Here is a 23466-nt window from a genome sequence, read left to right on the forward strand (position 1 = left end):
TAAACACCAGCAACGGTTAACAAATGCAAACGATCACACTAAGTCTCCATTCCAGACTTGATTAGACTCTTGCTTCTAACTGAAGCCTCTTTGTGCCAGTTACGAAGTGTGGACAGAAGAGTCCCAACACTGCAGGCCCATTTTCCAACTGGAGTGCATGAGCACACTTCGTTAGCAGAATTCGTTTTTTGAGAGGGAGAGTCAAAAATTAACAGTTTATGTTGTGCTTTGCATATACTCAAAAAGCTCCCAGATTCTGGACTCCCACGCAGGTGACCCAGGAGAAGAAAAGAAGGTTAGGAAGAGACAGCAGTCTTCTCCATGTCACCACTCGTAAATCAGGTAGGTAGTTCCCTTTTAGCCAAATGGCTTATACTTGCCACAACATGGTGGCAGGCTTCAAAGTGATCAACTCAGTATGAGAGAAAGTAAAGGAACACTCGGGAGACGCACTGCCATCTGCTTCACTGTGTTAAACAACATGGGGAGGAAAGCTGGACCTGGCGTCAAAGCAATAGGGTTGGTGTTATGGCGCTGCCTTTTACTCACTGAGGGACATCCTTGGGTAAGATACAGAAAGGTTCCTCATTTTAAAAAGTGGGGAAGTATAATCTATCCAGCAGAGAAGTCAAATAAGAACGTAGGTGAAAACTCTGTCAACTAAATGTCAATGCAATTAAAATATCTTGTGTACCAAGAGGCTGATTTAAGAAGCCAACCAGATTATACAAAGATGTAGACCTCAGTCTATCTAGGGAAAGTTCTGAGAGAGTTGGAGATGTCTGAGTTAGGGCAGAACCACAGATATAAAGACACAGAGTGGAGAGAATGAAGATAGACATGGACTGGATAGAAAATGGGGGAAAAATCACCAAGGGGGACTTAAAAAGCAGAACTATAATCTGTCCTATTGGTTAACAAATGGATTTTGCCTTCTCAGACCAGATGCTGCTGAGAAACTTTTAAACTGTTAAACTTAAAAACTGTTAATTTTTAATAACACTAGTTTCCTAGTAGAGAGAGCAGATGCAAAATCCAGCTTTTTTCTTACGTGTGATCACAAGCTGTGTTTGCTAACTTAAAAAGAGAAAGGAAAATAGACTGAAGTTATAATAGGAGCAAACAAAAAAAGATCACCCAGTTCTCTATAGCCAGAAAAAAAGAGAAAAAACAGCAATTATTTAACCTCCAGTCTAAAATATAGGATATAGAAAACCTCTTCCTTTTGCTTAACTAGAACACTGGCTTTAATGAGTGTCCCAGACTGACTTTCTCATCACTGGCAACCATCGGGTGGTGGACCATACCACCTTTCCAGTCCCCTAAGTCAAACTGCAATCCAACAGTAATTAAAAAGTAAATAGACATGAATTTATCCTGAGGGAAAAGGCATGCTTGAACCCTCTATACAACTAGTTTTCAAATGTAACTGAGGTGTAATCTTTTGTTTATATTCCTGCCAAGATGTACCTGTAAGAGAGGGACTTTTACTACTAAGCTCTCGACCCATAACAAGTACCCTTGTTTTGGTGTTCTCTTCATCAGAACTACACTTCCTCAATAATAAATAAAATTAAAAAGTCAGACATGTTTCCATAAAAATGATTTCTCCTTTCACTTCACCAGTCTACGCTTGAAGACAAACTTCCTCCCTCTTTACCTCTCTTGTACTTGTTGAGATCCAGACCTGGGTTTGTGTCTCAATATTTGGTCCAGATGTGGCAACTTTTGCTGCCACATCACAAGCATCAAAAAGCCACCCTCACCTGATGCTTGGCCATCTCCAATCCCTCCAAAATCACTGTCTTAAAGTCCTCCTCCTTGTCCTGTGGAAGGAAAGAGGAGAACTCAGAGCCTTTGTTCCAATGACAAGTATGCTTGGCCATGAAGACCTTGTTTAAAGTGTAGAAAATGCTCTCTAATCAAAACTCTTTTCTTATTCTGGGAGACATGTTTTAGGGAAAAGGTGGTCTTGTTTATCCCTTAGATACAGAAGATGGTCTTACAGATACGGTCAATACTTATGAGATGCAGGGATGATAAAGTGCATGTGCCTGGGGTCATACATATCATCACTTGGTTTTTGGATTTGTCACCATGATTATTTTTTTTTAACCTTTTTAACCTTAACAAAGTGAGAAATACCCAAGTCCTAGCCTTAAACTCTGGCTCCAACTTTCACCTTCATCTCTTCCCTTTCACTTAGTTCCTAAAGAAACAACTTGATTTGAAAATCAAGTTCCTTAGATCCTTCAAACACAACCTCCTCTTTAATCACTTTCCTCCATCCCATTGTTTGTGGAGTGTGATTTAGTTCAGGGGTAGCTGCCTGATTAGGGGACCCCCAGAAGACTGGGAAATTTCTGAGCACTCAAAGCACATACTACAAACCCCCATCATCCCCAAACTTTACATTTTTTGAAAAAAATAAATTAAAATTTTTTTGTTTTCTGTAAGTAATCTCTATATCCAACATGGGCTTTCCAAGATCAAAGGTCGGATGCTCGACCAGCTGAGTCAGCCAGGTGTCCCTGAAAAATTTTTAATGTCTGAAAAAGACAAAAGATTTGGAACAAAGGCTCACTGGTGAGTGTGCCAAATTCATCATTTTTGGGGGCAAAGATCTCTAATTAGCCTGATGCATACTGAAAGACACATGGTACAGAAGACATGATATAAATACATTTTATAGTTCTAATTACATTGAAAAAGAATACAATACCTTTGCCCTTTTCCGAAGAAGTTTTGCTAGTCGAACTACATAAGGTTTAAATTCTCGTTGGTGTATGCCCTGCCTTCTGACTTCTAAACCGGAGTCATCCGAGGCTTCTGGAATAAAGGCCCATCGGTACCTATGAACAGAAGAACATCAACACTGCTAAGACAAGGTGTGCCACGTAAGACAAGGTCACATAAGTATACTGGAAAAGTCACGGCCCCACCACCTAAACAGATTCTGGTGGCAGCTGTGCTGCTTGCAGCCCTGTCAGCTAGGACAGAATTCTTTGCCAGACCCTTTCCCTTCACTATTAAATAAAGATACTGCTACCTACTGCATAGGGTGCTAGACAGTAAAGTGTTCATTTTTTTTTTTTTTTTCATGAGCACAAAGCAAGTAACTGAAATGATTCCATCATTTGTTAAAAATGGCAAAATCTCTACCATGTGCTTGGCCAGATGATCCCACACACACAAAGGGGCAAAGAACTACAAAAATTATGTAGGATTTCTTTCATACCTCCCTTGTATTTTTGTTTTTATTTTTGTCTTCAGTAAGTAAATATCTGATTATGGGAAAAGTCAAATAGTATAAAAGGATACACTAAAGAAAAGTAGTCTGTCTCCCACCACAGGGTCCATCAATACCCCCAGTTTCCCGTGTATCCATCCAGAGTTCATGCATGACAGAGCACATCTGCACACAACCAACCTCCTCCTTTTAATAAAAAAGCCTCACTGCTGCTTGTTCTGATTTAATTAGATATCTTAGAGATAATGTCCCATAAAACCCCATTCTCTTTAACAACTACACAGTACTCTGGTGTTGGAATGAACTGATTAACCAGTCTCCTAGATTGCCCCATTTCTTGCTATTAAAAATAATGCCACAGTGGCAACCCGTACATAATGCTGATTTTTGTACACATCTGACAGTATAGTGATAGGAGAAGTCCTTGGAAATAGAATTCCTGGCTTAAGGAGATGGTGTATTTTGAGTTCTGGTAACTCTAACTTCCTTGGGGAACAACTGGACAATATCTGTGTATTCTTGCAACTAGAATAATGCTTCTATTAAGGTTAAAAAGAAATATACTTTTAGATCTTTATCATTATGATGGTTATGAAGTGGAATGTCTCTTATGAATATGGCTTTTTCAGTGCTTATGGGCCATTTCGTTTCTGAACTATTAACTGTCAATGGCTCATTTTCCTACTGGGTCATTGATATTTTTACATTGTAAGGAAGTTCACAAATATGTTACCCCAGCTCACTGCTAACTTTTCCACTTTATGGTAGTTTTTGGTCACACAGAGACTTTTTAAGATTTTTTTGTGGTTATCAAGTATCTTTAACTTTTGAAATACATATGTTTAGAAAGGTGTTACTCTTTCAGGATCAAATTCTCCATGTCATCTACTACTTTATAGATTTGTTAAAAATAGTAGTTTAAAAAAGATTAGTAGTTTTTAGTATTAGAGCCTATTTCATCCCCTTTCTAGTAAAGTTGTCCTGACAAGTAGGATGAACTCATTTTGGTTCTCATCACAGAAACCAAAAAGTTAATACCATGAGCATACTGCTTAATGTTCTTCCTAGAGCACCAAAGACTATAGTTTCTATCATATATATGTATATGGTGAGTGGGTAACTGAGCCACCCTTAAAAAGTATATATACATATACATATATAATTTTACTTATTTGAGAGAGAGAGGAGAAGAGGGAGAAGCAGACTCCCCACCAAGCAGGGAGGACCCTAAGATCATGACCTGAGCATAAGGCAGATGCTTAACCTACTGAAACACCCAGGTGCCAGGTTGGTATTACTTTTGTGACAGTAAGGTTCCTAATTAATTCTGACCACTTTCTGACAATTCTGCTTAGGATTTCTTTTTGAATTTCTTCAGGAGTAACATCAGTATAACAGGTATGTGACTCCTCAAATTTATTAAGAAGTGATGTTACTCTTCAGGAGTAACATCAGTATAACAGGTATGTGACTTCTCAAATTTATTAAAATTTATTAAGAAAGATAGCTTTCAAATGGAAGAAAAAAAGGAACTAGAATTAATCTAAAAAGAATTTCTAGTTCTTACCATTAAATTTAGTAAAAAGTAAAAAAAAAAATAAATTTAATAAAAAGTAAGCCTATGAAACAGCACTTTTAGAGAATTAAGCATGTCCAGTATAGAAAGCAGATTCTGGTAGTTTACTCTTTATCCTACTACTGCTACTCCATTCCAGAAGAATAATAAAACACATTATATATAAAAACATATTTGATCATATGGATAAATTCTCAAGTTAGCTACATTTGATAAAACAATCTTACTTACCTTGCCTATTTAAAAATTTAAATACGAAAAGCCATAAGGAAATATTTTTGAACACTTATGGGAATTGTATTAAGTTTCTCCCCAGTCCCCTCTGCCATCATCTCTCCAGTTCAGTTAACTATCATCTGAAATGAAAGCCGCCTTGATTCCAGGCTTGCCCATCTCCAGTCCTGTGTCCAAACTACGCAGCCGAAGTAAAATTCCTAAAATGCAAGCCTGGTAACATCACTTCATCCCTTATGATGATTCAGTGGGTTTCCACTGTCCTTAGTTTAAAGTCTAATGCTCTGATACAGCTCCCAAGGCCTTTCATCGTTCAGCCCCTTTCCAGCCTCTTCTCATAACATTCTGCTCCCATGACACTGATCCCTCAGCATGTCACACAAACCGGGTTCATGGTCCATTCCAATTCCCCAGACTCCACGTGTGTCCCCTTGCTCTTCATCACATTCAGTATAAATCTGTATTCGGGGCCTCAAGCTAGGAGGGGGTCTCAGCTGTGTGACCTCAACAGCCTCCTGCACGTCCGCTATCAGAACAGCCAGGACGTGTTCAACTGTCTGTCCCCTACACTGGACCGGAAGCTGCTGAGTCACATATGCCATCCCCTCGCATAAGGCGGGTACTCAATTTGTCAACTAAATGCTGTTAGTTTATTCACAGGAACCATTTACTTCCAGTAACTGTACCTCCCCATTCTAGTAAAAATTATATTTCAACGTATACAAAAAACTTTTAAATTGGTCCTAGATGTCAGTCACCAAAGCAAATGCATTTTCAACAATATCCATTTAATATCTTTGTTTTTACTTACATCTGAAACTGAGGAAGATTTTCAGAGGGCAATGCCAGAGCCAAATCCAAAAATTTGCAAGCAGACAGATAGAGGTTTAACCACCGCTGGCTGTTATATGAAGTAGAAAAGCCATTACCTCCTGTGTAGGTTGTCTCCAGACCAGCCACAGAGGGGCCTGAAGTCCTGTAAGCAGGAGACAGTGCTGTCAGCAGCTGTACCCAGTTCCTAAGAGGTAATTCCCAAAGTGCCAGCTAATATTTTTTACTCCAGTATGTGTACTAGTAACTGCTGAGCAAGGTCATGACTAAGTTCGCTTTGCTGTTTTCAAATAAAAAGTCCTCCCCCGCCCCCCCTTCTTTTTTTAAATGTGGGGAAGAGGGAAAGAGTAGAGAAAGGGTGTGTGTGTGTGTGTGTGTGTGTGTGTGTATCTCAAGCAGGCTCTGTGCCCAATGCAGACCCTGCGGCAGGGCACCAACTCATGACTTGAGATCAATGACCTAAGCTGATATCCAGAATTGGGGGCTTAACTGAGCCACCCTTAAAAAGTTTTACTTATGTTGATAATGTAAAAATAGTACAGAGTAACTTAAGTTACACTCAAGAAATATAAAAATACAAGTGTAAAGCCAAGAGACCTCCCTATTACCCGATGTGTCTCTGCAAAGATTGTGGGGGGAGGTCTTTCTATAAAAGCAGTTATTAGGAGAGGGGAATGCTTTTTTTTTTTTAAATAAACCTAGCACTGTAGAATAAAATATATTTAAGACACATGGTGTTAAAGGAACTTTTCAATTTATAAACTTATTTATACAAAAATTCCTATATAAATAAAAATTTATATTCAGTCATATTAGTATACTGCCTGAACTAAAAGAATAAAAGTGTAGTGCACAAAGATCATTCTGAAAATCAGGACATATGGATACTTTAGTTAGAGGTTACCTGCCATGATAGGTTTTGCTGATGTTTCAGGGACAACATGTGACCTACCAAAACCAACACAGCTGGAGTAACTGAAATAATATTGCTTTAAACTAAATCTGACTGGAAGACAAAGGCCATGAAGTCTAAAATGGTTAAGGAATAAACGATACTATATTATACCCAAATATGGTCATTTAGGTAATAACAGACTATTACATAAACTAATGAATATATAAAGTATTCATATAAAACACTATCTATACTGTTCTAGTTGTAATATTCTGGATGACTTTAGGATACTGAACACTGACAAGAACATATGGAAATGTATTACATCTTACCGTGAAATATCTTCATCAGCAGTGAGTTCCTGCTCCATCAGTAAAAATACCTGTACCTGAAGACCGTGAAATTCATGTTATATGTTTTATTTAAACTTGATATTTAATGCTTCTTACAAGTTCTCCTTATGCTATGTTTTCATTGACCCAAAAATAAATTTCAGAATTCAATCAAATTAAACCATGCTTAGTTTCTGAAAGTTAAACTGCACAGTTAGCACAGGGCCTTCCTAATGACCAAGCTGGGATGAAGCCAGGCTTTTATTTGGTGATGATGCAACACAGTTACAGTTATTTTAAAAATATATTAAAGCCAATGTCTTCATGAGGAGATTATAAACGCTTAGGTTTTCGGAGTTACAGATTCACTTCCCTTTCTTTACTCTTGTCCTTTTCCGGAGCTCCCCAAATCATTCAGATAAGGACGATGCTATGACCCAAGGAGGAGAAGGGATGGGTGTAGTGGGGACTTAGGAAGCCGACTGTTTGGGAGATTATAAAATCTGTAAAAGTCTCTGTAAAGGAAGCTTAGCTCCGGTAAGTGCTGCCCTTCCAGAGTGAGCACGAGCCTCACAGCTGTTAACTCAGCGAAGCCATCTCTCAGCCCTCCGGACGGACTGCTACAGCCTGAGACCAGGCCTGGCAGCCATGACCAAGTCAGAAATTTGGTGTGGAAGGGAATACACGAAACCAGCTCAGAGGAAGTAACGATGGGACATTTCTGTGTGGAGATGGAATCGGACTAGTTTTGCCATTTTCAACAAGCTTAATGAGAGTTCAGTTCTTTTTTCTAAGATTAGTTTTTTATCCAGTAAGCATGTGGATGCTAATCACACTTTTATAATTTAGGTGGATAACCTGATGATTAAAATGAACTCACAAGTTCTGTAATCATGGTAGGCCAGAGTGAGGTAAGATGTTGTGGAGACATTCTTAAAAGTAACACTCTGAAAAACAGGAACACTTGCGAGTGAAGAGTTGGCACCTGGGGCAAACGGAGACTCTCAACCAATCTCTCTGAAAGAAATGCAGTATATTTTCAATGCATCAATAATGAACATTTTCATGTAAACTTTTCCATATAAGCTAACCTACTACCTCTCAAACTATCTGATGAAGGACCGATTTAAAAAAGTAAATTCCCAAACCGCTGCAGATTACTTTCATAAAATATTATAAAAATGAATTACTAGGAAAAAAATCAAAAGAACATATAAAATGCAAATGCCATTTTCTTAATAGATTCAACAGATTCTGTCAAATTTTGTAAGTAAGTTTAAAATGCTTACTCTAAATTTCTGTACTTAATCACGGATGGCATAACAGCCTGGTGCTGGTCCACACAGCACACTTTTGAGTAGCACTAATTTAGTCAGCTTTAAAAATAAAGTCACAGGACAAATAGTGTGTAGTGTTGTATACCTGATGCTAGTAGAAAAGGTTAGGAAAGAAGGAGCCACTTATCTTCTGAGAGAAATGATCTCACTAAAGAGATGACAAATGACCCTTCCTGCCTAGTTCCCAATGGTGGCTTCTGAAGCTGGTGGCTGCCTAAGTACACTGATTTGGATATGGAACAGTTCTGCCCTAGGCCAAGTTCATCCCTGCAGAGTGATGATGAGCACATGGCTATTCTTTAGGACACAGAGGGCCACGAAGCCCATTTGGTAAAGCTTATCAAAAACTTTATGCAATCCCCCATCCAAGCGACAGCTCTCCAAATGTTACTTTTGGCCAAAATGTCTTGACTCTGCCCGTATTTTAGTGCTCCTTAAAAATATACCACCTCTTATCCACAATAAGAAAATCCCACTAATATGTCTGCCGGCAGCAACGTAGTCTTGTATCTCACCCTTAAACATGAATTCTTTAGGAAAGTTGAATCAAACAATATAAATAGAGACCATATTTAGGCAAGTCCTCCAAATTCAGTGCTTGATTTTTTTTTTTTAAATATGCTGGTGATGGTCATTTTTGTTGATTCCACGAACAGATTTCTGTTGCTCGAACATTCTCCATTCACCTACACTTGGTATATTTCACCCCAACTGACACCCTAGGGAAAGTATTCCCTAAGTAACAACAACAAAAAAACATAGTTTGGAAGACAGAGAAAATAGCTTTTCACTATTTACCTTGTATATCTGGAAGATATTTCTGGTACTGGTCGATTTCACTGCTAAAAATAGCAAATGCTAATCTTTTGAGAAGCATGGCTCTCTGCTCTAGCTCCACATCTCGGTTTGCAAAGAGATTAAGGGAACTGCTCTGAGCCACAGCTACCCGAGCTGAAAGAAGAACGCAAGTGAGAGAGGTTCTGATACACTTGTGTGGTCATCTGAAAACAAGATTATTCTGGGTTTTTTTTTTCAAAATGGGTGGACCCCCTGTGACTTCCAAGGTTGGGAGGAGCTTGGGGTAGAGGAGTCCCGGCTCTCTGGGGCAGAAGGGCTGGCAAACAGACCCAGCACCCAGAAGCCAGGAGAGCAAGGGGGAGCCATTGTGAACGTGGAGAGAAGACGATTTAGAAAATTCAGAACACCAACAACAAACACCATTTATAAAACCCTTTCACATTTCATGCCATCTGCCTAACACCTCATTGCTTTAAAAATAGTATCTGGCCTGGCCTTTGTAACTTTTGTTCCCTGTGCGTGGAATACTTTGTCCCTAGGCCTTCCCAGGGTTGGAGTCTTCAGTTTCACCTCACACGTGAGCTCTTTAGGTATGAGTTAAAATCTGTTCTTTCACCCTACTTCCTTCACAACTACTGACTCCCTGAAATCATCTTATTTATTTGATTAAGGTTAGCATAATGGCCTTGCCTATTTTTGTCTGCTGAACAGATGAATTTGAACCTTAAAACAACCTGTGATGCTCAGAGGGGAGAAAATATGCTGCCCTTTTTCCAGAAGGAAAACTACAGCTTGTGTTCAAGAATTTACACGAAATCATCAGACTCATCCAGCTTTACTGCTATTTAAGGTCATCAGTTTAGTAACTTTAAACTTAAAAAAAAAAAAAAACAAACAAACACAACAAAAAAACCCCCAACCAAACAAAAAAACAAACCCAGGGGACCTGGCTGGCTCAGTTGAGGAGCATGCAACTCCTGATCTCAGGATGGTGAGTTCAAGCCCCATGCTGGATGTGGAGATTACTTTAGATAAATAAATAAATTTAAAACAAAACTAAACAAGAAAACTCCTCTTTCAGATGAAATACTATAGGAATCGTACTATATAAAAGCAATCAAGACAGAGTAGAAGTGAGGTAGAGAGTAATTCTGGTATTCTTGGCCCTTCTCTTTCTTCCTTCAGAGATAAAGAGAGCCCCCTGATTTGGAGTGACTTGTCTGACAGGCTCAATCCAACTGCCAAGCTTTCCCTGCCTCCCCACCTATCAGTCTTCTGTTCATTTAATAATTTCTTATTGAGTGTTTATAATGTGCCAAGTGCTGTGCCATGTGCTGGGGAAACAATTTAGACACAAATTAGACAAAAAAGCTCTACTTACTACTTATCACCTTGTTGTCCTCTTTACATTTTTTTAATGATTTTTTTTTTTTTAAGATTTTATTTATTTGACAGAGAGAGACACAGTGGGAGAGGGAACACAAGCAGAGGGAGCAGGAGAGGGAGAAGCAGGCTTCCCACTGAGCAGGGAGCCGGATGTGGGGCTCAATCCCAGGATTCTGAGATCATAACCTGAGCTGAAGATGCTTAATGACTGAGCCACCCAAGCACCCCTAAAATATTTTATTTATTTGAGAGAGTGAGTGAGAGAGAGCACGTGCAGGAGTGGGGGGAGGGGCAGAGGGAGAGGGAGAAGCAACTGAGCAGGAAGCAGGACTCTGGACTCTGGGATCAATCTCGGGACCCTGTGATCATGACCTGAGCTGAAGTCAGACACTTAACTGACTGAGCCACCAAGGCATCCTGTCCTCTTTAAATTTCAACATTCCATCCCTATCGGATACTAAGTATAACTTGACAAAGAGCTAATTCAGTAATTGCTAGAGAAGAACAAGGTAAACATTAAGCATGGGTCATGATCAGGAAATACAATGCTTAGGTGGTCATCCCATAATACTCACTCATCAAATCTCTAAATGTTGTTTTATCATGTGTCATCAGATTGTCCATAATTGCTCTCCAACTGAAAGAGACAAAGATTATGATATGTAATTAAGATTTCTGTTGTTACTATTAAAAATAGTGTTCTGCTTGGCAGGAGAGTCGTTGATTTCAGTGAGATGCATTATCACACTGAATAAAAGCAAGACAACGACTTACTGATTAACACAAGAGGCGTCCATCTGAAAGAAACTGGGATCCATAAAGAGCTCAAAGGCTTCTTTTTTCCAAGCTCTCCGTGTGTACTGATACCCGCTAAGACTGCTAAGCAGCTGGACACAGGCTCGGTAACTAGGGGCATTATGTGCACTAGGAGGAAGGAGAACCAGAACCACTTTAACCTATATGGTCTAACTTGAATCCTATGATTCATAAATGTTCACATTCACCTAAAATGATGATATGAAACAAAGTTGATATATGATATGAATGATGGGAAACCATAAAAGAAATAATTTTTTTTTAAATCATTACAATTCAAAGCAAAAATAATGTTATTTTGTGGTAATTCCAAAACGGCAAAAAAGGAACACAGTATGTTTCTAATAGGCTTTGAATGAAGAAATCTACTTTCAAACAGTACCTGTGATTTCGGAGGTAGGGCACAACATAATGCATAATATTTACAAGTAAAGGAATAACCCGTTCCTTTTCATCACTATAGAAAACCATATCCAAAAGATGGGCCAAAACCTAAAAAACATAAGAAATGAAGTATAATCTAGCAGCTAAAACTGACAGCATTTGGAGGTGGGGTTCAGTTTGTAAGAATACCTAGAATACCTTAAAATTAGAAAAATCTAAAATCAGATCTCAGTAGGCCATTTTTATATGAATGACTTCTACCACTCTTTTTTTTTCCCCACTATAAATACATGATAGGAATATGAGCAAATTTTTACTATTTCCAACTGAGACAGGGAAGTATAGAAAAAGAGAGATCAAGAATCTTCTAATATGACAGTGAGTAAACAGTGAATTAAAGACTAGACACGCAGTATTCTCTTTCTCTGACTCAGTTAAAAAATGGCTTGAAATAAACTAACCGAATGAACTGAGCTGTTTAAGTCTCAACTCTATCAATTAATAATTCTTTGGCCTTAGTCATATTGTTCTAATCTTTGTGAGGCTTGGTACCCACATCTGAAAGGGGAAACAAAAGTGACCTACAAGGCTATATAACAGGAAATAAAAAAAAGAGCATGTTAGAGGATAGATAGATCTAAAAATGTTTGCTAAACTATAAAGTATTCACTGGCAAGCATCATTATAATACCTCGAAACTTTCTGATTATACTGTGATACAAAGCCACTTTTCTTTTTAAAAATCATACTTAAAAAATCATGTTTAAGAAATAGTGCATGGGAAAAGAAGTAGTATCTAAAGCTATCACTAATACTTAACAAAATAAATAGCCTTAATACAAAGTCAAAGCTTTATTTATTCTATATAGTGATCTATATAGTGATCTCTAGAAGTACAAAATGTTTTTTCAAATTAAAAACTCCTCCGTAAGAATTACTGCTCATACCGAATTGTGACATTGTTTACTTGGAAGTTCATGTGGAAAAACTTGGTATTTACCTCAGAAAGTAAGGTCAATGCATGGACACTATATACAGAAGGAGTTATGTTCGAGGTTTCCATTGTAGGTGATAACATATCTAAATAAGAGAAAAGACATGTAAAGATACAGTTAGGCCTTTTCCCAGTGGAAAATAGCTACCTGCTAACATGAGAAAAGGGATGATTTTTACGGTGCTTACAGTGCTAGTTGCAATGATTTCATAGCAAACAGGAGCCTACAAATAGAAACCTCAATGTTTGACATCAATACCTTCAACATCAGATTCCAAATTGGTTCCATCCACCATTATTTTGGGAGAAGGCTTAACTTCAAGATTTCGTCGCAGCCATGTTGTCTGTTCCAAAGAAGAACCAGCAATGGCACCGATTGCATCCACTATTTTATGAGTCACATCCTAAAGAAACAAGGTAAACAAATCAGTCCATGTCTATGTGTGCATGTGCATGGGTGCACGCACACACACGTGTGCGAAACTACAGAGATGATCTTATCTGACCTTATCTTTCTGGAGTTGAGGGCACTGACACAGAGTTTTGGCAACAGTCCTCAATTCAGAATGCCTTACCTGAAGGTCTCTTTGGTCTTTTTTATTTTCCAGACTAGGGTTTTTCATAATAAACTCATTCAGAACCCTAAAAAGGGCCAAAAAGAAAAAAAAACAAAACAGGAAATATCAGGATAAAGGAAATGATACAATCTGATTTCTCCCAGTGACCGAGAGGCTTTGTGGCTTTAAATTCTATCTATGTGTTTAATGAAAGTATGAGTATCCTAGGACTCTGTTGAAAGGAATAAACATATGCACAGAAACACATATACAAGGAGGTTTAGGACTGCATTTCTTGTAAAAGCACCAAATTGGAAAGAACCCCCAAAGTACAGCAACAACAGAGAATTTGTAGCATATTCGTATAGTGAAATACTGAAAGTAATGAGAATAAATGAAGCTTAATAAATTAAAACTCTGTGAAATTACATGGATGACTCTTAAAAACATATGTTGTATGAAAGAAGCAAACACAAAATAAAATATTTTTATATACTTTCAGTTTAAAAAAAGGGCAAAATTTATCTGCGGTGTTAGATAATGGTTATCTTTTGGGAGAAGGGAAAGAAAGGACAGTAATTGGGGGGGGGGGGACCTGAGGAGACATATGGTGTTTTATTTCTGAATTTAGACTTGAATATATAATTGATGTGTTCATTCTAACTTGAGGGGTAGTGTATAATTATTTGTATATTTTTCTGTTTGTTTTATATATCAACAAAAAAGTAAAACGAACAAACAAAAAACCCTATAAAAATAGGGTTTTTTTTAAACTGTAACAGAAATGGCTTCTTACCCTTTATGTGTATGATAGATTAAAAATACTTCATGAGTGAAAAAATAATTTCTACTTCTATTGATTGCTAAAATTCCACTCAATATTTACTCTGATAGTTATCTTTTATTAAGATTAATTATATGCACAATTATTTCCAAACTAACATGTGAGGCTATATTGAAAAGCAACCTTCACATAAATTTCTATTCTGTAATTAAGAATTTTTGGAGTATCAGTGGAATGGCAGGTAATAAAGAAACACACGAGAAATTTAAAAAGGGAATTAAGTTTCTAGACTGAGATGTCCTAAGTTTTTTTAAACTTTTAAACTTTTTACCTAAACAATCTGAGTATACACACTTGAGAAGGAGGTAGGATCCTTTATTTTTTGAGAAATTCTGAGAAAGGATGAAAAAGCAGATGAGAAGACAGTCTCCTATGTGGAAGCTACAGGTCACAATAAATAGCTTTAATTTCTAATGAAATTAGGCAGCAGAGTTATTTGCTGTTAACTCAAAGAACTGTACATATATTCCCTCTTTGAGCCTTAAAACATCTTAGATAGGTAGGGCAGGTACCATTATTTTTGCTTGACAGATGGGAAAATAGCCTTAGAGAGATTTACTGAGGTACCCAAGTTCACAGGGATGAGGGCTGGAACTAGAGATTAGAAAAGAATTAGAAAAGAATTAGAAACCTTCATGAGTACGTGGTGTGATTTCTGGGATTTACACTGGTCTTCTCAATCATTAAAACTCATACACACCTGTTAACTTTTGATCCAGGAATTGCAGACATTGAGTCTGCTGCTCTTTTCATTACATCTTCGATGTCTAAAACTCCTTCAGCTCTTTGATTTAGATAATTTTCAAAACAGATAGTGTGAGGGGCTGGGAAGCATCACGATCCCTGAATTCTTGGGCAGGGTCTCTGGCTCACTTTGGCTGGGCTGGGACCTCAGTGTTAGTCAGCCTCCTCAGCCTGACCTGCTCTCACTAAGCTCTCACTACGATTCTTCTACCTCCTCTCTGCTTTCTGGTGCAAGACTACAGTTACCAGAAAACTTGAGGCCATCTCACTGAAGAATCTTCACATTCCTTCTCCACTTCAAAATTGGTTGCCAAACCAGAACTGCTAGCTCCCATAAGGAAAATATTAAGGGTTAAATCTAAGTTTGGGTATAGAGGATCACGTATCTACACATATAAAATCCCCATCAGAACTACAGAAATCAACCTAAAGGTCAAAGTTCTTTGGATTTGGTTGAATTTATATCCATTCAACATGAGAACAGGTTGACTGTCACTGGCCATTAAAGACCTCACTGGACTGTCTGAGGTAATGTAAAAAGGTGGCGGAAATTTTACTCTAGTTTCTTTCCATCCGCCATTATATCTTAAGCAGTCCTTTTCAATCTTTAGTGTGTTTTCACTCAAATCACTTGGGGATCTTCTAGAAAGCAGATTCTAATTGGGTGGTCTGGGGTAAAGCCTGTTTATGTTCAGGGCCCTGAACTCAAATGACTCTCCTCTATGAAGTTCCCCATCAGCCATCCTACTCACTATGACAATTGTATGTTAGTACAATTTACATTTAGTATATTTACATTTTGTATAAACACACATTATTTCCTCCCTACATCCCTCCACCCCTTTTTTTTTCAAGCCTCATACCATACATCTAGTTCTATACCTTGAGAAATCCATCAGAAGACAGAGAGATCATGTGGTCATCCAAAATAACACAAGATAATATGTTAATTTATTAATAACAATACTAATTAATAACAATAAACAAATAATCTATTATTCAGTGATTAGGACAGTAAACATTATTCTTTTCCTCAAAATAGTACTTTTAAGTGAAATTGCTTACCCAAGTATAAGAAACTGTCCTGGGGCTGGAAGACTCAGTTGTATAGAGTCTTTCAGAAGTATCAACAGTGATGCCCAGCTATCCACTAAATTGGGCACTGGAATTCTGCAAGATAAATGTAGTTGTGTTTATATAGATAGAGGCACAGTAAAATTTAAATTTTCTTTATCTTTTCCCACAGCCTTTAACACATATTTCTACTAGTTTCTCTGAAACATTCCCTAAATTTGTATAGACAACGATAGAACAAAACTCTCTGTTTTCTATTAATATTATATAAAAAGAAACCCAATGTATTTAGAATATCCAATGTGACTTATTAGTATAGAAATTTTGCTAGAGAAATCCCAGTTTTTTTTTTTTTTAAAGATTTTATTCATTTATTTGACAGAGAAATCACAAGTAGATGGAGAGGCAGGCAGAGAGAGAGAGAGGGAAGCAGGCTCCCTGCTGAGCAGAGAGCCCGATGCGGGACTCGATCCCAGGACCCTGAGATCATGACCTGAGCCGAAGGCAGCAGCCTAAACCACTGAGCCACCCAGGCGCCCGAGAAATCCCAGTTTTAATGGACTTTAAGAGGTAAAATACAATTGCAGTAAGTCTCAATTTAATTATGGATACCATAGTCACTTGCTCTCAGTCCTATTCTACTAGTATTAACTCTATTTTCTTCACCTATGAGTCTTTAACTCATCAAAGGGAGAGTTATCAATCTGTCCTGAACACAGGTCTCACATCTAGAGAAATTAAAATGATCTCTGTTTCAATCTGGCCTTCACCCTAACACCCCTATGTATCTAAGTTCAGACATTAAGTAGTCCTACTCCTAATGCTCTAAATCCCCAAATCAGTATAAAATCAGTATTAAATATGCTACCTAACCTAACTTTATAAAGGTTAGTTAAAGATCACAAATTGATGCCTCATTTGGTGATTAAAAGGCAGCTGCCCTATAAGGGAGGATTAGGATTCCAGTCTTCAGTAAGAAGTTGATCACAACTGAGGGGTCAGCTAAACACAAAACTGGAATACCAGAATAAGTGGCTGTTTCATCATCATTTCTAACATTAAAAAAAAATCAGATTAGATTACCACATGTTCACCTATATGAAAATAATACCGGATTTGGTGGCAACAGGCATGGGTTCTAGAGCTGGATTCAGCATTTCATTTATATTTAAATGATTTTCTTATAATTCATTGTTTCAGTAGCCACTTAATCTCCAATACACTTAGGTCTTTAGGTTTGCAGGATCTGTGTGGCTGGTTCATTAACATACCCATTGACAATATAAATACATCCACAGACAATGTTTCTAGCATTTGTTCTTCTAGTTTTAAAAGGAAAAATTAGCAACTTCTTGAAAGGATTCAGGTGCTTTTTTCCTCTATTCCCTTTTACACATGACCAATGTAGTAAGGAGAGATCTACATCAGTTATCTTACCTTTGAATATAAGCATAGAAAAACTGAAGCATGCAGACTTCCAAAGAAAGATGTTTCTATAAACAAACAAACAAACAAAAGAATTCAATTTTACACTGAAGAAAAACGCTGCCTTTGCTTTTTTATCCTTGCAACACCTCTGTACTTTGATAATGTCAATTTTTAATATAAAACACTAAAAGGAAACAAAACCACTAATTTATCATAAAAAATAAAGCCACTCAAATGCTTTCTTTTAGTAGAAAAAAACTCAACCCGAGAGCTGTTTAAAAATTTGAAAATGGATATTAGAAATCAAAAGGTTCTCAATCCCCACTCACAATACATCAAAAATCGATACTCCAGCCATTATTTTTAAATGATCCATTTACTCTGCAAGCACCGACATCAGTTTATTTTAATCAGCTTATACTTGGTTGGTGCTAGCATAATTGGGTTGAAGATTTTTACGAAATCTGAATCTAAAACTGTTTTACTACAAACTCCTGTGAAATTAGTGTAGTTTGTTCAAATTTGAGACCAACTTCTAAAAGTCTCCTAAAGTAGTCTTTAACTAGCATAGTGCCAAATGTAACATATAATAAAAAAGGAAACAGTTGCCGTAGAAATCAGTAACAGGCAAGGAAATGATACTGATGTCCACTGACATTTACCAATTTGTTCCTTTTTAGTACCAAGTGTTCCCTTGAAGTTTCCCCCTTATCACACACACAGAAAAATGCAGTATCTAATGGATTCAGAATTTAGATGCAGAGCAAGGAGGCAGCCTTTGGAGGGCGTGGTGGTGGAATCTGCTCTTATTTTCATATCCTTCATGCCTAGAGTCCAATGTTTGGCACAAGCAGATGCTCAAAATATTATGCTGAATTGAGCTTTTATATGCCAATTTAAAATCCTATTGCAAATGCCCCAGAGGTGATGTTAGAATAGTTAGCATGTTAGAAGTTAATATGGGTATTAGCTATTCACACACATAAGTATACTCTTCCCATTGGCAATTCAAGAAAAAGATAAAATTAAAAAAATTTTTTTCAGATTTGTGTAACAATTCTGTTTAGGATATGATTAGGTTTATTTTGTCTAGGCTTAAACTCTAATGTTTGCAGGCTGTAAATATTTTCTCAGAAAATATGATCTGGGACAAAATGCAAAAGAAAGTAGAGAAGTTCCTAATTTTACTCATTTGCAGACATTTGTATCTGCCTAATTAGAGACAATGCGCTGTGAGTGCAGACTCTATTATTCATTTTCTGTAGCCCTTGCAAAGCATAGGTGTGTATGTGGTCAAAAAATGACTGACTAGAACTAAGGTTATGGCCAAACATTTGATATTCATTCCAAAGAGAAAGCAATGAAGAAGCTATTAAAAAAAAAAGTAGTAAGGCAACAATTGAGGTCACCTGACCTTGTGATCTGGCTTATGTGTTCCCCCTTAAATGACCAGAAAAACCACCCCTACGAATTCAGTTATACAAATCTGAATTGCCTTAGAGGTTTACATAAGAGATCTAACCTCACCAGCTACAGGGATGATGACAACAGCAGTCCCTGCAGGTGCTGATCAATTTTTTTTTTTAAAGATTTTATTTATTGATTTGACAGAGATCACAAGTAGGCAGAGAGGTAGGCGGAGAGAGAGTGGGGGAAGCAGGCTCCCTGTCGAGCAGAGAGCCTGATGCGGGGCTCTATACCAGGACCCTGAGATCATGACCTGAGCCGAAGGCAGAGGCTTAACCCACTGAGTCACCCAGGTGCCCTTGACAAATGTTTTGATTATGAGGTCAACATGATTTCCTCTCCCCAATCTGTGAAAGGACATTACTGCACAAAAAAATACCTTACCTACCAGCATAATTTCTGAAAGAGAATTGTCAATAAAGGCAAAGAAAAGCTCTTCTTACCTTGTCCTTGGCTATGGCCGGGGGCTGCTTTAAAACTTCTTTCACAGTCTGCATAACGGTTTCTGCTCTCATGACACTGATGGAGCGAACCAGTTCTACTAGTAAAAGCTGTTCTTCACTGGCTGCAGGAATGACCTGGATAAACACAACATTGTATTTCTGTATGTAGGGGGGTACATAAGTCTTTTAACAGAAGTCACAGAATTAAGAGACTATTTCATGGGCTTTTTTTTTTTTTTTAAAGATTTTATTTATTTACTTGAGAGAGAGACAGTGAGAGAGAGCATGAACGAGGAGAAGGTCAGAGAGAGAAGCAGACTCCCCATGGAGCTGGGAGTCCGATGCAGGACTGGATCCCGGGACTCCAGGATCATGACCTGAGCCGAAGGCAGTCGTTCAACCAACTGAGCCACCCAGGCGTTCCTCATGGGCTCTTTTTAATATAAAAGACTTTGCAAGTCTCTGGACTATCTTAGGTAAAAATGAATAAATAGGGCGCCTGGGTGGCTCAGTGGGTTAAAGCCTCTGCTTTCGGCTCAGGTCATGGTCTCAGGGTCCTGGGATTGAGCCCCGCATCGGGCTTTCTGCTCAGCAGGGAGCCTGCTTCCTCCTCTCTCTCTCTGCCTGCCTCTCTGCCTACTTGTGATCTGTCTGTCAAATACATAAATTAAAAAAAATCTTAAAAAAAAAATAAATAAGTAAATATATATATATGTTTACCAATACAATGCATATACAACATTTCAAAAAATCAAATAGGGTAATAATAAGCCTTACAAGAAAAGATAGCAGTGTCCTATCCTCTATCTCACATCCGAAAGCAACCCTGCTCAACTCTTAGCTCTCTTCTATTATTTGAGTAATATACATAGCTATTTTTTCCTATTTCATGACTTTTTTTTTTAAAGATTTTATTTATTTATTTGATAGACAGAGATCACAAATAGGCAGAGAAGCAGACAGAGAGAGAGGGGGAGGCAGGCTCCCTGCTGAGCAGAGAGCCCCATGTGGGGCTTGATTCCAGGACCTTGAGATCATGACCTGAGCCGAAGCCAGAGGCTTTAACCCACTGAGCCACCCAGGAACCCCTCATGACTTTTGTTTTAAATTTCCTACTGACTTCCCACCTCAGAAGACAAAAATTTAGCTCCCTTACACTTTTCCCCTAACCTCCCCACATAGATATAATTTTATTTAAATCAATATCTAATATTCATATAACTATTTACGGTTGTACTGTGTATTATACTGTCATTACATTTCTTTTACTTTTTGTTTTTCCGGGTTATACATAGCTTTATGTATTTTTTCCATCTCTATCACAAATTCATCCCCAAATACTCCAACTGCAAACCTCTCATTACATATTCAAATATATTAGGTAATTAATCTTCTACCTTTTCCTCCTGCTTTTTTTTTTTTTTTTCCCATGAGACATCTGTTAAGAGGTCTTTCTGCTCTACCCTGGGCTTACTAAAAAGTAACATCTTGATATCTTTTCTGTGACCATCAGCCTAGAGATTCCCATTCCTTGTCTTCTTTGTCCAAACCCCTAATCTTTGGATCCCATGTCTTCTTCCTTCTTAGTTTATTCCTCCTCTCATGGAGATGCATCTTCTAGTGGCTGAGAAAGGGTGAACTGTTGGTAATGCCTTTTTAGAAGTTAGATATTGCATGATTCAAAACGCCTTGAGTGACAGTTTGACTGGATATAGCATTACAGGTTGAAACTTATTTTCCCATCACAATTTCTAGCACTGCTTTCGGTAAGTCTTATCATTAGTCCACTGAATAGGAACAGTATTTTCTCTCAGGAAGATTTTCAGATCTTTGATCTCCAGCATTCTGAAACTGCATGCTGATATTTGTGTAGCTCTCTTTTCATAGTGTCTGTGGAAACTCATTTCCTTCATTTCTGGAGAATTTTCTTGTACTATTTCGTTAATATTTTTTCCCTTCATTTCTTCTGTTCTTTCTTTCTACAAAAGAGATTGACCCTCCAGTATTGCTCTCCTAATTTTCTGATCTCCTTTCCCCTACTTCCCATTTCTCTAAGTTTTTATTTATGGTATTTATCTACTTTCTCTTCTGACATTTGTACTGATTTAGTTTGGTTTCTGCTGTAAAAAAATTTTATATCCAAGAAAAATTTTAATTTTTGCTAAGGTCTTTCTTAGAATCTTCTTACATCATGGATGCAATACAGCTTCACCTCTTGGAAATGCATTACTGTTATTACTTACATATTATTCTGTTACCTGCATTGTTTCTTTTGACTTTATCTAGTTGTTTTGGTGACTGTCAATCAATAGTAGAGGGTTTCTTCATGTGGTTGGTAATCCTTGGCTTTTTATTCATATTTAAATGTCAGGAATAATAATATGGCTAATATTTACAGGGTGCTTATTAAGTGCCAGGTGTTGTGTGAGAATTCTCACAACCCCAGGAAGTAGTATTTCTACCCTAGGGTCAGAGAGTTAGTCTGTAAAGTAATGATTTGAAACCCAGGGAGCTGGTTTCAAAGTCTGTGCTCTTAACAACTCTGCTATTAATTACCTTTGGAAAAGAAATTAAAAAGTGATGAGAAGTCAAGCATTTGTGTGCAAGACTGGCGGGTAGGGAGGCCTCCCTGTCTCATGACTGCAGCCTAGTGTTTTGTTAGCAGCCTCAAAAACTTTAGTAGCTATAGGTCTTTTTTTCTTGATCAGGTCATTTTCCCAGAAGCCAGTCCTCAAATTCCTACCTAAGGGCCATACGGCTTCCAGTATGGTCAACTCTATGGTCAACTAATCTCCGACAAAGCAGGAAAGAATGTCCAATGGAAAAAAGACAGCCTCTTTAATAAATGGTGTTGGGAAAATTGGACAGCCATATGCAGAAAAATGAAATTGGACCATTTCCTTACACCACACACAAAAATAGACTCAAAATGGATGAAGGACCTCAATGTGAGAAGGGAATCCATCAAAATCCTTGAGGAGAACACAGGCAGCAACCTCTTCGACCTCAGCCGCAGCAACATCTTCCTAGAAACATCGCCCAAGGCAAGGGAAGCAAGGGCAAAAATGAACTATTGGGATTTCATCAAGATCAAAAGCTTTTGCACAGCAAAGGAAACAGTTAACAAAATCAAAAGACAACTGACAGAATGGGAGAAGATATTTGCAAATGACATACCAGATAAAAGACTAGTGTCCAAAATATATAAAGAACTTAGCAAACTCGACACCCAAAGAACAAATAATCTAATCAAGAAATGGGCAGAGGACATGAACAGACATTTCTGCAAAGAAGACATCCAGATGGCCAACAGACACATGAAAAAGTGCTCCATATCACTCGGCATCAGGGAAATACAAATCAAAACCACAATGAGATATCACCTCACACCAGTCAGAATGGCTAAAATCAACAAGTCAGGAAATGACAGATGCTGGTGAGGATGCGGAGAGAGGGGAACCCTCCTACACTGTTGGTGGGAATGCAAGCTGGCGCAACCTCTCTGGAAAACAGCATGGAGGTTCCTCAAAATGTTGAAAATAGAACTGCCCTATGACCCAGCAATTGCACTACTGGGTATTTACCCTAAAGATACAAACGTAGTGATCCAAAGGGGTATGTGCACCCGAATGCTTATAGTAGCAATGTCCACAATAGCCAAACTATGGAAAGAACCTAGATGTCCATCAACAGATGAATGGATAAAAAGAAGATGTGGTATATATACACAATAGAATACTATGCAGCCATCAAAAGAAATAAAATCTTGCCATTTGCGACAACATGGATGGAACTAGAGCGTATCATGCTTAGTGAAATAAGTCAAGCGGAGAAAGACAACTATCATATGATCTCCCTGATATGAGGAAGTGGAGATGCAACATGGGGGGTTAAGGGGGTAGGAGAAGAATCAATGAAACAAGATGGGATTGGGAGGGAGACAAACCATAAGTGACTCTTAATCTCACAAAACAAACTGAGGGTTGCTGGGGGGAGGGGAGTTGGACATTGGGGAGGGTATGTGCTTTGGTGAGTGCTGTGAAGTGTGTAAACCTGGCGATTCAAAGACCTGTACC

The 23466-nt window shown here is 38.0% G+C and overlaps 1 protein-coding gene across 16 annotated transcripts in view; it reads right to left on the reverse strand.

The window, feature by feature from the left end:
- The window catches only part of DOP1A (DOP1 leucine zipper like protein A), a 101925-nt gene that overhangs the window by 672 nt on the left and 77787 nt on the right, over positions 1-23466 (reverse strand). For 7 of the 16 annotated variants that reach the window (XM_082731687.1, XM_082731689.1, XM_082731686.1 and 4 more), the window contains 15 exons: positions 19391-19525; positions 17490-17545; positions 16044-16148; positions 13409-13475; positions 13093-13237; positions 12840-12919; positions 11838-11947; positions 11414-11563; positions 11215-11276; positions 9254-9406; positions 7999-8135; positions 7119-7174; positions 5872-6036; positions 2723-2852; positions 1767-1826 (listed from right to left, as the gene is read on the reverse strand). In XM_082731687.1, the coding sequence (XP_082587813.1) occupies positions 1767-1826; positions 2723-2852; positions 5872-6036; positions 7119-7174; positions 7999-8135; positions 9254-9406; positions 11215-11276; positions 11414-11563; positions 11838-11947; positions 12840-12919; positions 13093-13237; positions 13409-13475; positions 16044-16148; positions 17490-17545; positions 19391-19525 (1611 nt within the window). The remainder of the gene's footprint in view (positions 1-1766; positions 1827-2722; positions 2853-5871; positions 6037-7118; positions 7175-7998; positions 8136-9253; positions 9407-11214; positions 11277-11413; positions 11564-11837; positions 11948-12839; positions 12920-13092; positions 13238-13408; positions 13476-16043; positions 16149-17489; positions 17546-19390; positions 19526-23466) is intronic. The other 9 variants (XM_082731681.1, XM_082731683.1, XM_082731691.1 and 6 more) reach the window with 3 other exon arrangements.

This window comes from Mustela nivalis (genome assembly GCF_964662115.1).
Source record: "Mustela nivalis genome assembly, chromosome: 5".
NCBI classification, from domain to species: domain Eukaryota; kingdom Metazoa; phylum Chordata; class Mammalia; order Carnivora; family Mustelidae; genus Mustela; species Mustela nivalis.